The sequence below is a fragment of the Scophthalmus maximus genome, chromosome 3, assembly GCF_022379125.1.
Source record: "Scophthalmus maximus strain ysfricsl-2021 chromosome 3, ASM2237912v1, whole genome shotgun sequence".
Classification (NCBI taxonomy): Eukaryota; Metazoa; Chordata; class Actinopteri; order Pleuronectiformes; family Scophthalmidae; genus Scophthalmus; species Scophthalmus maximus.
In genome coordinates this window covers 27,871,233-27,888,666 of record NC_061517.1, presented here as the reverse complement: position 1 = coordinate 27,888,666, position 17,434 = coordinate 27,871,233, and the positions used below count along the sequence as shown (strand labels likewise).

Genomic DNA, 17,434 nt, shown 5'->3' with positions numbered 1-17,434 from the left:
GGGACCATATTATGCTCCAGGCACCTTTTCAGCCTGCCTCCACGTATATTTGGTTATCTGGGGTGTCTGCCAGCCCAGGGAGAATGAAAAGAAAACAATGAGTTTTTGTTTCGTTTTTTTGGGTTGGCCTTGCAAATGGTCTGTAAACGAGCCATTCCTTAAGTTGACTCCTGCTACTGGGGCAACCACGCCCCCAACCTGAGCAGAACCTCCCCCCTTGATGTGCGGAAAAACAGATCGCGTCTATGCCATAATTTTCTCCCCGCAAGCGAACGACGACTGCGGGCATAGCCAAGCTAGACTCGCGGCCGGCCGGCGGAGCTCGCGGCTGCCGGCGGAGCTCGCGGCTACTGGCTACCGGCACCGCCTCGCGGCTACCGGCGTAGCTAGGCCTGCCGCGAGCTCCGCCAGTCAGGATGTCGTTAACGTTCTATCGCCCAGCCCCTTGTGCTCTGTGTGTAATTATGGAGAACGTGTTCTGTGCCTCCTGGGTCTCTACGTTGTGTATGTGCCTTGTTACGTGCGACTGTTGTCATGGCAGCGCAACGCCGTAGTTGGGCAGCAGACCCGGGGAGGAGTGAGGCGGAGGGAGGCGGAACACAAAGGGAGGGGGGCGAGGAGTGAGCAGGAAAGCGCTGGAATCGACCATAGTCTCACAGGGCTGTTTGTACAGAAAGAGGAGGGTGCTGTGTGGCTTGATCCTTGAGGTGTTTTGACATGGAATGGCAAAGACATGTAGTGCACACACCTGAAAACCAAAGTAACTTGTGTAAAAGGGGGCATAATATGGGCCCTTTAAAATTTCACAGACATAGCAGCATTTTCACAGACATAGGAACAAAAGGTCTGCGCCTCCATTCAGTGGAACGTGATCATGTGGCTCTACTGGTTAATCATTAGGGCGCAAGCGTGCAACGTGTCTCGGACAGTTTTTACCTTAATTTTTGTACAAAGGGAGGGGTGCATTCCGTTTACCAAGAGCATTCTTTTAAACTGGAAGAGGTTTTTGGATTTATCCTTGTGACCAAAGTCCAAGTTGTCATCTTACATCATCCAAATGAACAAATATATAAATCTATAATTAGAACCAATCTGTGTTTGTGAGGGTTGTAATCCCTAATGGAAAGATTGGTGCTGCCGCACCACAAATACCTCTGCAACAGTAAAAGCCATCGTGAAGGATTTCTAGCTTGTTAGACTTCAATGAAAAACGCAACTGAATACATAATGAATAAATGAATGACCTTTGAGCCTTTGGGGATTAGGATACACATTCCTTATAAATTAGCAAGATTGGTCATAAACCATGGCCACCACCAAAGAAAGTATCTTTGTGGGACAACGTTTATTTCAGCCATATATCGGCCATGATTAGTTTAGCATTTTTCTTTCTACCATAAATGTTGGTTTATGTCTTCATGCAATGATTGGGAACAGGTTTATCAGGGTCCACAAATACCTAAAATATATACCTCAATACCCAGTGGTCAAAATGAACGTACCAAAGTGTCATAATGTTGAGTTCAAGTGAGCTCAGAACTCAAGATGCCTTTAAGGAAAACTGATTCAACTCACAGACAACATCCTGCAACACCTCTTGAACATACAAGTTTTATTAATATCTGTTGATGGTTGAACTTGATGTGCACAATTATTAAACAAATGCCACACTCACAGCCACAACCCCTCCACCCTTTGTGCTCTCAGCAAGGTCTTTGGGTTGTTCACTCTCTGTTCCACTGACTGCTGTTGCCTTCCTGTCAGGAGAGTTTGGGGAGGTGTGTAGTGGAAACTTCCGTCAGCCTGGGAAGAGAGAGATCCTGGTGGCTATTAAGACTCTAAAGGCAGGCTACACTGAACGCCAGAGACGGGACTTCCTGAGTGAGGCGTCGATCATGGGCCAGTTCGACCATCCCAACATCATCCATCTGGAGGGGGTGGTGACCAAGAGCAGCCCTGTGATGATCATTACTGAGTTCATGGAGAATGGATCCCTCGATTCCTTCCTCAGGGTAAAGGAGAGTTCCCTCCCAGGCGCTGATTGTGATATGCTCTTCCATTCATTTGCATTTTTCATGATGTAACACAAAGTTGATGTTTTGTTTTTTTCTTGAAGCAAAATGACGGGCAGTTCACAGTGATCCAGCTGGTGGGAATGCTGAGAGGCATTGCAGCGGGAATGAAATACCTGTGTGACATGAACTACGTCCATCGAGATCTGGCAGCCAGGAACATCCTGGTCAACAGCAACTTGGTGTGCAAAGTGTCTGATTTCGGTCTGTCACGCTTCCTTGAGGATGATACTTCAGACCCCACGTATACCAGCGCTCTGGTGAGTCTGAATCACAGTCTCACAAAATGTATTCTCTTACCATCTTCAAGTTTAAACACCCAGGACCCCAGAGTGAGCTGTGTTCTTGGTGTGTTATAAACTGACTGGCAGCCTAGAAACGGACGACAGAGATCAGCTTTAACTGGGTAAAGAGCACAAATGTATAGATTCAGATACATAATATGCAGTCATGAATCTTAACAAGTTAATATCAGTTAAACAGGCAACAAAAGGCTTTCCTATAAGAATATGTTTTAAGTAAATATCTAAAAACAGGTTAGGTGCTGGTTGTTTCGCTGGAGGACTTGCACCACTGGTGACCTCCACACTTGTTTTCCCCAGGGAGGAAAGATCCCTATTCGGTGGACAGCTCCAGAGGCCATTCAGTACAGGAAGTTCACCTGCTCCAGTGATTGTTGGAGCTATGGCATCGTGATGTGGGAGGTGATGTCATATGGCGAGAGGCCCTACTGGGACATGAGCAATCAAGATGTGAGTGAAGTATTTTATTTTAGAACATATCACTGTGAAATGTCATAGAAAGATGAAGAGCTGTCTGTGATGATTTGTTTGTTTTCTAATATTCTGAGTAGTACATATTTAACACACTTTTTGTACTTTCTGTAAGCATATTCAATAAGCAGAGGTACTGTGAATTGTTACTTTTGCTCAGTCCCATACTAGGCCAGCCAGTATAGTTGCCACAGCAATTTTTAATTAATTAAAAATAAATTAAATATAATTAATTTCATATTTTAATTCATGAAGTAATTGGATTCAAGTTGCACAATTAAGGAACTATACTATATACTATACTCAAACAAAATTGAAATGAAATTGGATAAGATAATTACATTTGTCATAAAAAGTGAAAATCCAATTTTAATTCTTAATTAATTTAAATACAAAAATTTTGCTACATTACATTTTTTAATAAATAAAAAATATTTGAGGTAACTCAAATGATTGATTGATCATTGTGTAAAATACAGAATCATTTAGTTTGCCCAGTACAGAGACAGGTGCAGGTTATGTTCCACAAGCAGGGGTACTGCTGACCTAGTTCTGTCAGAAATCCTCCAATTGTCTTCTTTACTAATTTGATCTAGTAACTGAATTTGATGGATGTGTAGAAGTACAGACGTACCCCCGAGACAACAGGTTTGATCCCAGCTGTAACACCATGCTGAACAAAACCAAGTGTCTTATGAATGCAGGGGTGACTAGTGAGCAAACTATACCTTGCAACTCCACATTTCCAACCCCAGAACTACCTCTGCACTACACAATTTAAAAAAGAGTCCCGCTGAAGATGACCTGGTTTGGCCAACAATCTGTGAAAGGTGTGTGTTTTTGTTGGACCCAGACGCAGAGTCAGTAGACCAATGTGAAAGGTCAAGATGATTTGTTCAGAACAATTGGGAAGATAATAATAAGAATAATAATAAATTGAATTTATAGAGCACTTTTCATTGCTAAAAGCAATCTCAAAGTGCTACAGAGTAGAAACAAGATAAAAGAAGGTTAAAAAAGAAAAAACATTTGTGAAAGAAAAAGTACAAAAACTTAGAGGAATGCATGTTTCAAAAGAAAGGTTTTCAGGCCCTTCTTAGAAGAGAGAGTGCTTTGTGGAGCCCTCAGGTGGTCTGGAAGGGAACTCTACAGGCGAGGAGCGGCTGAACAGAAGGTTTGAACCCCCATGGTGCGCAGCCTGGTTCTGGAGGGGTGAAGGGTGAAGGTTTTGTTTCCGGAGAGGAGGTTGGGTGAAGAGGTTTGTGGTGAGACTAGATCTTTCAGGTAGGGAGGGGCATTGCCATGGATGCACTGATAGGTGAGTAGGAAGATTTTGTAATCAATCCTGAAAGAGACAGGAAGCCAGTGGAGTGAGTGATGGACGGGTGTGATGTGGTCATATTTTCGTATCCTCATCAGGATCCTAGCGGCGCTGTTTTGGACATATTGAAGCTTTTGAATGCTCTTGCCATGAGTCCTGATGAGGAGAGCGTTGCAGTAGTCCAGCCTTGAGGAGATTAAGGTGTGGACAAGGTTTTCGGCATCTGACAGACAGAGTGTGGGACGGAGTTTGGCAATGTTCCTGCTTTTCCAGAAGGAGGTCTTGCACAGATGTTTAACGTGGGTGTCAAATGTAAGATGAGGGTCAAATCTTACACCCAGGTTGGTGACTGTTGATGTTAGGGAGATATTTTGACCAGAGAAGGTGATTTGGGTTATGGGGGATAACTGGACCTGGTGTGGTGTGCCAACTAAAATAGCTTCTGTTTTGCAACTATTAAGCTGTAGGAAGTCATCCACTCCTTTGTCTCCTCAAGGCAGGAGCTCAGTGTTGATGACCATGACAGTGAGGCTGCAGATAAGATAGGATCGTTTTTTATGTAGTGCTGTGTGTGGCCAGCATGGAATATCATTCCATGCTGGCTAGTGAGCAAACGGCCAGCATGGAATATCATTCCATGCTGGCCGCTGAAGATGCGGCCAAGGGGAAGAGTGTAGAGGGTGAACAGAGTGGGGCCGAGAACTGACCCTTGGGGGACTCCACAAGTGACAGTGAGTGTTTGCGATTTTGCTCCTCTCAAGGAGACATATTCTGTTCTTCCAGAAAGGTAGGCCTGGAACCAGCTCAGGGCGGAGTCAGAGAGTCAGATGGTGTGTTGGAGGCACTGAAGGAGGATGTAATTGTCAACTGTGTCGAAAGCTGCAGACAGATCCAGAAGGATGAGGAGCGATGGAGATTCAGTGTCAGCCGCCATCAGCAGGTGGTTTGTGACCCTGACCAGGGCTGTTTCGGTGCTGTGGGCGGAACGGAAGCCTGGAACTTCTCAAATAGGGAGTGAGAATTTAGGTGGTCCTGAAGATGTGCGGCGACTACTTTTTCCAGCACTTTGGACAGAAATGGGAGGTTGGAAATGGGCCTGTAGTGGGCGAGGATTTCTGGGTCTAAGGTGGGTTTTTTGAGGAGGGGTCTGATGACAGCAGTTTTGAGATCAGATTGAACATATCCAGCCTGGAGTGAGTGGTTGATGACTTGGGTGATTAGGGGACTTAGAGCACAGAGAGGCTGAAAAATCTCAGGAAGTGGGTCGGCAGTAGGGACTGACAGAGCAGGAGAGCTGAAGAGAAGAGAGCGGATGTTGTCGACTTTTTTCCTGAAGAAGATGATGAAGTTATTGCACTGCTCTTCTGTGGTAAAACAGTGAGAGAGTTTGAGGCTTGAGGAGATGATTTATAGTAGAAAAAAGCTGCTTGGAGTTTTCAGGACTTGTATTGATTATGTTGAAGTAGAACTGTGACCGTGCTTGGAGGCGGTGGTGGGCAGGCTGCACAGACAAGTGTTAGGCAGCATGCAGGAAGGGGAAAAACACTGGAGGTCAGGCAAAAAACAACACAAAAATGATTTGACTAGAAACTCAAAAAGTACTAAGTACTCAAAAAGCTAGATTCGCTCAAGGTTTACCAGAAGGGAAATCACTTGAAGTAGCAAAACAAACAAATCCAGAAAGCATGAAGTGGATTCATTTCTCTTCGCTGCATCTGTTGAGTGTACTCCTGTACTGTACTAACAGTACAGGCTTACATTTCTAGTGTTCAAATACTCCACGTTAGTTTTCATCTAATCTGTAATATATATTCAAAGAGCCCTGAGATAATGTATGTTGTGATTTGGCACTGTACAAATAAAATTGAACTGAATTGTATTAAATATAAATTTCTGTAGGTTATCAATGCCATAGAGCAGGACTACAGGTTGCCACCCCCAATGGACTGTCCCAGTGCACTGCATCAGCTGATGCTGGACTGCTGGCAGAAAGATCGGAACAACCGGCCCAAGTTCAGTCAGATTGTCAGCACCTTGGACAAGATGATCCGCAACCCCAACAGCCTGAAGGCCACAACGCCACTGTCATCGAGGTACGGCAGCCAGGACGGTCATCAGTTCACAGTGAGGACGGAGCTCACAGACCTCCTGACTGACACTGATCTTCTTCTTTTGTCTCCTGCATCTCCACCAGCGTTCACTTACCTCTGCTCGATCGCAACACTCCAGACTTCTCGTCCTTCAGCACAGTGGACGAGTGGCTGGACGCCATCAAGATGGGCCAGTACAAGGACAACTTTGTCAATGAGGGCTTCATCAACTTTGATTTGGTGTCTCAAATGACCACTGAGTATGTAGAATATGTTTGGAATATCCCCAATGCAATGACCAATTGTTGTTTCTTCATTGTCATTTCAAAGCTAATAGGTGTGTTCAAATTATAGAACAACATAGAAAAGCCTGACTGAAAAGTACATACACACACACATGATATATGACATAAAGTATATATGTATGTGTATATATATATACCAAGGGAATTCAACAAGTTGGATTAGAACTAGATTTTCTTTTCACTGTGTCAAGACACCTCTTTAGGTGACAATACTGTAATAATACCATGTGATAATGAAATCAAGATAACATCCTGACGTAAAATAATAAACCATATGATGATGATGAATAATTGGTCGATCTAAATAAGATGTATATTGTGTCTCTAATCTTAGTGGTTACGAATGTTAATTCATTACTAGTGCATCATAGTGACATCATGATGACTGCATTCCTGATCCTTTTCATGATCATGAATTTTGGATCTATATATACTTTGGGTCGTGTCTATAGACCTATAGGATGCAGAGATCACTGCCTATGGCATCATATGATGGGGATTCTCTTTTCAGGTCAAGTGCAAAATGGCATCATATAGTATAGTAATAAAATTGCTGACATGAGCTACAGCTCATTTAGAGTATGGGAAATGGTTTAAATGATGTCATGATAAGGCAGGCTGTGAGTAGCATGAGTGTTTGATATTATGAAACGAGCAGAAACGACCTTGTAGACTTAGAAGTATTTAAGCATTTCAAGTGTGAGTGTCATACTTTGGTGGAGCTGATCAATGGTTTCTCTTCAGGGACATCCTCAGAGTGGGAGTGACATTAGCCGGGCACCAGAAGAAGATTCTCAACAGCATCCAGTCCATGAGGGCCCAGATGAACCAGATCACCTCAGTAGAGGTGTGACTGCACGTGGGCTCTGTTTACTGTAGGAAACCCAGCGTTCTCCTGGAGCCTCGAGCGGAGCCAATGACCCACACACAGACTGGGACTCCAATCAAACCTTCTCCAGAACATCTCCAGAAGGTTCTGTCAGTCTGCAGCACATCACCGGTGTTCACCACTTTTCACTCGGGCTTTTGATGTTGTCGTTTTATCACAGCCAGTCTTCGAGCTGCTCAGTCTATAAATGGGACCACTTGTTTTTTCATTTATTCTATTAAATGGTAACACACTTGAATTCACAACCACCCACATCAAACATTCAGTCAGAAACCAGTTTCTAAAGTCTCCCTTGCAGTTGGATTTTGTACCAGACTCTCTGTTTAAAAACAATGAAAGTAAAACACGGCACAGGATAATGACACGAAAGCGAAACATTCCTCACTGGTCGGACCGGTTGTCTTCACTCTGTCACACAGTCATATTGGTATTCTAGATTTTCTACTGGGAGGCACCATGCACAGTGGTAGAGCCTTGACTTGTTTAGTTGTTTAAAAACTAAAATAGATAGTGACTTACCTATTTTACAATGACCTCAATACAAAAATGTAAAAATTAACCCTAACTCAAAATCCATATCTTTCTACAATATGGGACCTTTAAAACGATAGACATTCAATTTACTTGCACTTTGCCCCTTTTTTCTATATATCAGTGTCATTGGCACTGGCTGAATCCACTCAGTGTTCCCAGTATGGATCCACAGGAAATGCTGCGCACAAACACAAACACACACCACTTCATGTTTCTGATGTGAAAGAAACAAGCCATGCACCTAGTCTGACGACTCGCTCTTCTTCTTCTGCTGTATTTCAGACAGGGTAGGTGCTGGGGTTGAGTTCGCTGCCGCCAGTTTTTGATAAATGTTAAGATTTGTAATAGAATATCTAAATCATAAAATCACTTGTAAATGGATTTTGAGCTTGTAAAGTGATGCTCACAAATACCTCCACCAAATCAACACTTATAAAACGATGGGAGATGTTGTGCAGGCCCTAACCCTAACCACGACACAGGTGGTTTGCATACATTAACAGCATGTGAGTTTTTGACCATTATATTTCTGACCTGCAGTGGACTTGAAGGTAACAGAGCCACCTTGTCCAACCAGTTTTACACATCGTTACCTGTGCACAGACGTTCACAAAACACCTATGTCTTGTATGAGCTCACTTCTGATACTACTAAGATACTACTTTTATATATATATACTTATTTTTATAGCTATATATACTAATTATACCCTAGTTTGAACTCATTCACTTGCCATTCCCAGTAGTAATCAGTGGTGCTGCCAAGCCCCCCAGGACAGGAATCTTGATAATTATAGCTTTAACTCAACAAATCACATCCAACACATTCAATCATATTCAACCAATTAGTGTCTGATGGTCATTGTGACGTCACTGTCCCATTTGTTGTGAGTCAAGATTTAGATACAATATGTTGCAATCTTAGCTGTCTCAGTGTTGATGGGATGTTTTACAGGCAGGCCGTTTCCAGGTTACCCTATAAACACAGTTGTCATCTCACACATTTTAATATGCTTTGTTTTATTTTTGGTCATTGTGAAAATTGTGCTTATTACAATTATCCAACAGTGCCCCAAAGACCAAAGTTTCCTCGTTGCACAAATATTTAATATGTTGTTCAACAGGCTACACAGAAATACATTGCAACCACCAAAGATAAAACATGTCAGTTATCTGTATCTCACGTGATGCTCATGTGTTTATTTGCTGATAAGAGGCTGAACGTCTCTGTTGAATCATTCTGTGGCTCAGGAGGTGGAGTCGGTCGTCCACTAACCGAAGGTCTGTGGTTCAATCCCTCTTCCCCCAGTCCGCCTGCCGATGTGTCCTTAGGCAAAGCACTTATCCCTAAATGTCCCCCTGGCGGCTCTTCTGGCACCGTGAAATGTGACAGCAGGTAAACAGCAGCGCTGTGTGTATGTGTGTGAACGGGTGAATGTGGCTTGGTCTTTGAGACTAGAAAAGACCAAGAAAAGGCTAAGTGTCTTGCCCAAGGACACATCGGCATGCGGACTGGGGGAAGCTCTACCTCCTGAGCTACAGCCGCCCAATCTGGAACAACCACAGCAACCTACAAAAAACCTACATCTGCATCTGGGACTTCACCGGTATTTAGACGACTGTTCTCAGAATTACAAGTTCTGTAACTGAAAAAAACCCCATCTCTTTCGTTCATAATTTAGGTCTGGTCTCATTCTAAACATGAGATGTAAGCAGGTTCAGTCAGTGAACAGTTCAGATATATTCATGTGTCTGTCCTGTTTCTTTTTCTTCTCTTTGTGAATTTATTGTCCCTCTATCAAGTTTTAAAACAAGCAGTGACATCTGAATCGATTTTGGATTCTGGGTGCTGTTCAGCAATTTAAAGAGCAACTCTGGTTTGAAGGGTCCAACTGGGAGGCAGGTGAACATATCCACACCGTTGGATGTGATCAGACGCTCTCTGTCCCACTTGTGACCACGTCCAGCTGTAATGTGTCATTGCACAGATGTATAGTTGCTAGTACGAGCATGAATTTACAGAAGCCAGGGTTTAGTTTGTCTGAACACGAGCAGGTAGTGCAGCATTATGATTCATGATGTACTCGTCGTCATTTCTGAGTCAGACGAGGGCCCAAAGCTAGTGTTCATCATGTTCTATGAACTAAACATATTAGTTCAATCAGTTTCCCCTGCCTACTGTACCAGCATGAGTGTCTTCTGATGGTATTGTTTGCTGGTTCCTCCTGAAACCCTCACACATCAGTGTTACAGAAGCTGTACTCACATGGACGGTTGTGGTGTGGGCAGCCAAGCCTGCTGGGTCAGGGTCAAAAGTCTCACAGGCGGGTTCATTATGTGAACTACGTTTTTCTTTTCAGGACAGTCGTCTCAAAAAGAGGCTTTCATGACCTCTTTCCAAACAAGTGGGCGTTTCCGTGGCGACACCACCTCTCTGTGTGCATTTTGCCTCTATGGTTTCAAATGATCCAGCCGAGGGGATGTGCTGAGTTCCTCTTTCGGTGGTGATTCTGAATGGAACATAGAAACAATTGACTCTCAGAACTCTATTTTGTTGATTTTTAACGAAATTGGAATTTTGATAAAACTGTGCTTTTTATAAATGTTATGCAGTTAGGACAATTATTAATACTTCACAGTGTGGAAACTTGAATCCTCATCTTGTGTCATGTGATGTCTTTTGTTTGGTATTTTGGGACATTTGGCGTTTGAATATTCTACTGTACCGGCACAAAGCACAGGTTCACTGTTCATGTTCCATATGTACATGTTCCGTTTGCTGACCGCAAAAACCTCCAAGCTTGTTCTCCTTTTGAAATGATGAATCAGTGCCCTCAGTTCGTAGTAGGTACACTACTCCCGATTATGTGATCGCCTCTAACAGCATTCCTCAAATCTGTCAAATTTCCTCCTAGTTGACCGTTGATGTCCTGAAATGAAATTTTTAAAATCAGGAAGTTAAAGGGGCAGTGAGCGATTCTGGAGAAAGCGTGCTTCTCTCTTTGCTGCTGTTGTGATTTTCCTGCGAACCCGGGACCTCGGGTACGGGAGACCGACGCACGACTAGGCCGAAATGTGTTTCTCTTTGAGCCGAAAACATTTTTTTTTTTGGCACGCACACAGAACCGACACTGAGTGGACCGACGGATGAGGGCGATTTTTACAAAACGCGTTTCGCTTTTGAATCGCTTACTGCCCCTTAAGTTCTTCTCTGTGGTCTGTTAACTAAATCACAAATTTGAAACCAAAATTCAAACTCCTGTGTGACGCACAATGCATGTCAAAACCTTCATGAGTGTTTATTTCATGTCTTACCCACACTGGAGGAATAGTCAACCGAGCAAAGCAGGAATCTGTGGGGAAAAGTAGATCCATTTACCAGCACAGTGAGGTCTGACCGACCTTTACAATCTTTACTGGTGCATGATTATGTTTGAATATATGGTATATGTCTTGTGGACTGTACAAGCCCAGCACATCTCAAAAGCACATTAGACACCGATGGTGTGCCTCATGCTCTGTGTCAAACTTCCTGGAGACACATGACTTTTTGTTCTTGCAATTTTTCATGACTGCAGTCTAAAAAAAACGGTGCTTCTACATCTCTTTGGAGCTTCCCCAACACGTTTTTACACTCCCTGTTTTTACCTGATGTTTAATAGATGTCTTTCAGTCTGCACTATTCGATCATACGTGTGTACGTATGTGTGACATTATTGTAACAATTTGTCCTGTATGTTACAACCACAAAGACACTGTACTGTACAGGACATATGCATATTATGCACATGTCAATGTTTTTACACATTGGGCCGATGCAGCACACTTAGACTGTGTCATTGCTGCAACAGTGGCTTTATTTGATGGTTTGTTCTTTGTGTTTGTTTGAAACACACATTGGTGTTCCACTACTTTTGTTCTTTAATCATTCATCTTAACATGTGAGCATATAATCACGGTATCCCAGGGCACAGGAAAATGACGTGTGCTCTTCCATCGCGATAAATCAAACAGGAGGTGTCAGAAGCACCCTTCACCTTAAAGCTCTTAATGTGTAAGAGTAGCTGAAGAATGAGAAAGAATGTCTGTGTCCATCAACATGGACTCATCTGGCTTGCACTAACCTTGGAAAATGAAGGATTTGATTACAAATTTCATATTCATTCTGGAACAAGTGAATATTTTTTCCACACTAAACAAGTGGAAGAGCTGCACAGAGCTACGTAAACTGATAATACCTATACACTATGAAATACCCGTCAGTGAGAGATGGTACAGAAAGGAAGTTGTATTAATTCCAGTCAATATTGTTTTGTTTTTGATTATAAAATAACCATGTGAGTTTAGAGCCAAACGACAGATTCACTATTAAGCACGTCTCATCTCTGCATGTGGGGTCATTCACAAACAGACAGTGGAAATGACCTCACATGAACAAGACCTCGATGTACAGTTGTAAAGTGAGCATATTTGTCTTTTTTTGTAATCGTTTCAGCCTGTGTGCCGTGCTCCGTCCCAATGCTGACCCATGTTCCAACTGCACCGTGGCAGCTCCTCAGTACTCGCATAGAGCTGGAATGTCCTGGTTCTGAGGCTAGCTTTCCTTTTTATGGTTCTGACGGATGTTTGCAACATGTCTCAACTCTGGACAATCTAATGGGAGATTGACAAAGAAAACAAAGATAGATATGGATATGCATATTTGTGTTTGCCTGGTCCTGTTTTCTATCAAAACTCCTTTATCAACACAGTGTATCTCATATGCCCTCTTTTACAAAGAAGTAACTTCTTCATGAACAACACTTTGTCAACCTGTCCAGTTATTCTGTGCAGCAGGTTTCCATGTACGGTCTGTGTCTCAACAGACTGTACATGGAAACCTGACAACAGTACAATGATAATGTTTCCATTAGCTCATAACAGGAACGTCAGTGTTGCCACATACGCTGGCCCCTAAAGGCAGGACAACGAAGCGAAACAGACTCTACACTACATTGTGCCATGAGTCTTTGTAATCGACAAATATGTGCTCATTTTTAATCTTTTGATACAGATTTTGTAACTTATTTCAAATTATCATTGGCCCAAACGTGATAACCCTGATTACACAATGCAATTGCAGGTCACTCCATGTACCTCTTTTAATATTTCCAGAGGGATACAAGCTGTTTAGTAGTGGGCTTTAGAGGGGTTGGTTGATGTTGATTGATGCTCCTCATCTCACTCAGTAAAAGGAAGAGCAAAATGTTCCGTCAACCACTATTGGTGCAATATGGGGAAAAGTAGTATCAATACAATACACAACATTTCTACAAAATCCCTTAAAACAAATTGATTCCGGGCACAATCGGAAAGACGTACAACCAGTGAGAGCAATGAATCATGTGACGTCTGCTGAGCGACTGAAGAGGAGATGATGTGATGAGGATTCCACCATGAATGTGAGTCAGTGTTGCTGTTTTTTGCAGGAGAAATGTGAAAATATCAGGTACTTTTAGTCGAAAGCTCGTTCATCAGCGACCGCCTTGGTTGTTTACAAAATTCGCTTGGCCAACAATAAACTTCCCTGGAAAATAAAAGAGAAAATTATCTCTCAGAATCCAATGTTTCAGCTTTATGCAGTACCTCTTCCCTTTTCAGCAAACTCTTCCTTCGTACCTGACCTGGGGTGACCCTGAACAGTTGTCAAGATATTTGCTGTACTCTATTTGACCAAAGCACATGGGACCTGGGGGTCAAAGTTCGATTTCAAGGGGTCAACCACAGCCAAACACACCTCTTCTCAGCCCTCACCACTGTGATCTCACTTTTCTTTTTTATATGTTTTTCTGTATAAATATATATTTGATGGTATACCTGTGAATTTGAAATATTTGTTATACTGTTGTTGGTTTATTTTGTAAAAAAAGAGAAGAAAATAAGAAATAAATAAACATAAGAAAACAAAGCAAACTGGGATTGTAGATTTCAATTAAAAAACTGGTCACACCAGTTCAAACCCACCAGTATTCAGTCGTGATTGCTTCCTTATAACATGATTATGCAGTAGTTATCACATTCTTTCGTCACTACCATGCACTCATGGGTCAGATGACACCCATCTTTGAGTTGGCTCTCATCTAGACACCTGTTGTATGTCGGCATCTTGCATACACTATCACAATGTCAAAATCTGTCCTCAAAAACCACAGACACTGGGTTTTCTGCAGGACTACATTATGGTGGCCCATATAAATGCAGGCAATATACTAATTTGCCATGGTGACACACAGACTCACAAAGTGAAAACAATACGTCCTGCTGCCATGGCTGTTTAGAAAAAGGATTGCATGAACTGACTTAAACAAATGCTCCCAAAGATGTACAAATATAACCATTCTTTAAATAGTCTTTAAAACTCCACAATACAAGGATGCATATTCAATTCTACACTGTATATTTTCTGAACAACAGTAAGTTCAAAACCCCTGTAAATCTGTAAAACACCTACACGTAAAAGTGATAAAGTAGAGAATCTGCCATGTTTTTAGAAGATTTGTATTTGTATTACATCAAATACATCATGTTACAACCTTGGCCAGGAGGGGAGGTCATCAGGTAGTACTCTGGCTGCTGCCCAATTGTCAATTTTGCTTAGGAAGGTTCATAACTGAGTGATATGATCCAGAAGTATTTCTCTAAACTCTCTAAATGCGTAGGAAAGGTGCTTCAATGCTTCCTCTCCTTTCTCCTTTAGCATAGTGAGCACTGGACCTTCCTGTGTGATATTTAATGTGACGCGCCATGCACAAGCTAAAGCGATAAAATCCGAAGTAGAAGAGTATGAATATGACCCAAAAGAGAGACACATGTCATCATGTAAGTTACTGTTACATATGAATCATAACATCTGATGTTACACGGTGTCATGGTGATAAATACGAGTGGACAGGAGTGAGAGCAAACATCCTCAATGTCACAACCTTTTCTTTTTAGTCTCGTAGTATATATTATTGTTTTTATTTCAATTCCAACCTTGGTAATTAAGTATTTTTCACAGTGTTGTCCGTGTTTAGCCTGCATTGATCACCATAACCCTTAAGCTAAGTGGCCTATAAGAGGCTTTTTGTAGTCCAATGTTTAGAGATGTCTAGTTTCACCACGGCAGACGCACGTAAATAACATCCACCGTCAGATAATTACATAGTTTAAGTGAAGTCGGATTCTCTGAGTAGCTCTTTGGGATTTTTCCCTAGTCCTATGAATCCTCCTTTGCACATTTTCACCTCATGACGATTTCCATTGAGGTTAAGGAAAAGTGGTTAGGAAAAGGCAAAAGGAAGGTCTTTCTAAATCAACCCCCTATCTTTCAACCATCATCCACATTCCTCTCCAGCTTCTAGGTGAGTAGTGGTGGCCCTCTCAACTCCACTGTCCCTCTCCACCAGGGTTCGAGCTGGTGTCCTCATCTTTGTGCCAGAGCCAACAGGAGGCTCTTTCCACTGCTTCCCACAACCTTTGGGCAGCTCTTTTGCACTTGTGGCTCTTCACGCATACCTTTGTCATCAGATTCGACACAGACTGGTCTTGGAATCTAGTGAAAATGATCTCTGATATTTCCAATCTTCAGGATAAAGAATATCAATTTTCTCAGTTCTGGGCCCAATCCTCTTGTCTCTGTACACCAGGTCACCAGGCTCTATCATTCACTCACATGGCGTTCCTACCATAGCTACGCAGATGACACCCAACTCATGTGGTCCTTTCCACAATCAGAACCCCAGGTGACAGCACCAATCTCTGCTGGACTTCGATGCACCACCTGAAGCTCAATCTGGACCAGACCAAGATGCTCTTCCTCCCAGGGAAGGCGTCTCCCATCAACGACCTCTCCATCACCATGGAGACTCTCTGGTGATGAACCTGGGTGTGACACTGGACAAGCAGCTGTCCTTCACTTCCAACATGGCAGTGACGACCTGCTCCTGCAGATTCATCCTCCACAACATCCCAAGGATTTGTCCGTTCCTCACCGAGAAGGCGACGCAGGTATTGGTGCAGGCTCTTGTCATCTCACGCCTGGACTACTGCAACTTCGTCGCAGAATGAAAACTCACCTGTTCAGACTGCACCTTACTCTCTGAATGATTAATAACGAAGCCTGTGCAATGACGTAGCTTCCTCACATCCAATGACTGAGCAGCGTTTCATTGACATTTTCTCTTGTTGTTGATAGCTCAGCAACGGAATAACGGGTGGGCCGTGTCGGCGGTGACTGTGTAGCTGTGACATCACATTTCTGCAGAAGTCCTGACGCCTTGTAAAAAAAAGCAGCTGCTGAACGCAGGCTGTGTGTGTTTGTCTGTTTATTGACCATTTTGACACGGTACTTACAGACCGTTTAAAGGGCCCATATTATGCTCCAGGCACCTTTTCAACCTGCCTCCACGTATATTTGGTTATCTGGGGTGTCTGCCAGCCCAAGGAGAATGAAAAGAAAACAATGAGTCGTTGATTTGTAGTTTGGGTTGGCCGTGCAGACGGTCTGTAAACGAGCCATTCACAGCCCGGGCATCAAGTGACGTAAGTTGACTCCTGCAACCGGGGCAACCACTCACCCAACCTGAGCAGCACGTCCCCCCTTGGAGTGCGGAAAACAGATCGCGTCTACGCCATCATTTTCTCCCCGCAAGCGAACGACGACCGCAGGCATGGCCAAAAGATATAATAATGTTTGCTCTGTTGTTGGATGTACAGACCAACATAACGCCGGCGTAGCTAGACTCTTTGCTCCGGTTTCTTCCAACAAGGACAAAAAATAATCAAAACGTTCTATCAAACGCATTTTCTATTGATAACGTTTCTATCGCGATACATATCTATCGTTATCGTTCTATTGCCCACACACCTGAAAACCAATGTAACTTGTGTAAAAGGGGGCATAATATGGGCCCTTTAAATAAATGGAAAATGAGCACTTGAAGCTGTTTTTGCCTGTTTGATAAATATTTACTGCACTTTTGGGTAATATCTTCATGGTTGAATGCACTTATAGTAAGTGCACTTATTGTAGTCTTCTAAATGTAATGTAATGTATATAGGCATCATTTTTACTTAGGTAACTGACGTTTCTTTTCATCCCCTGTAATGAAGTACTGTATATGTTGTATGTGTGTCACTGAACAGGTGTAACTGTACACTGTTGGAACCCCAACAGGTCACAGGTTGAAAACACTTCCATTTGTTAGTGCTTGTGTTGCTTTCGCAGGCTGTTGCCCAAGTCTGTCCTGCAGAGTTAGATTCAGATTCTAACTGCAAAGTACTGCTCACAGCAGCTTTTGTCTAATGATCGATACACCAGAAAACGTTTCTTTCTTTAAGTTCGAATAAAACATGTCAGATGCGTAGGCCAACTCAAACAACTCCACCAAAGCAAAAGCAGTCTTTTGCGTTTCAACGCAAAATGTCCGTT

At 42.8% G+C, this 17,434-nt stretch overlaps 1 protein-coding gene across 1 annotated transcript in view; it reads left to right on the top strand.

Annotated features, from left to right (window-relative positions):
* Positions 1–16,689, top strand: part of LOC118317354 (ephrin type-B receptor 2-like) — a 48,979-nt gene extending 32,290 nt beyond the window's left edge. The window contains exons 12-17 of the mRNA XM_035645977.2: positions 1,765–2,012; positions 2,117–2,332; positions 2,675–2,824; positions 6,066–6,259; positions 6,361–6,516; positions 7,306–16,689. Of these exons, the coding sequence (XP_035501870.1) occupies positions 1,765–2,012; positions 2,117–2,332; positions 2,675–2,824; positions 6,066–6,259; positions 6,361–6,516; positions 7,306–7,414 (1,073 nt within the window). The 3' untranslated portion in view covers positions 7,415–16,689. The remainder of the gene's footprint in view (positions 1–1,764; positions 2,013–2,116; positions 2,333–2,674; positions 2,825–6,065; positions 6,260–6,360; positions 6,517–7,305) is intronic.
* Positions 16,690–17,434: the final 745 nt, after the last annotated feature.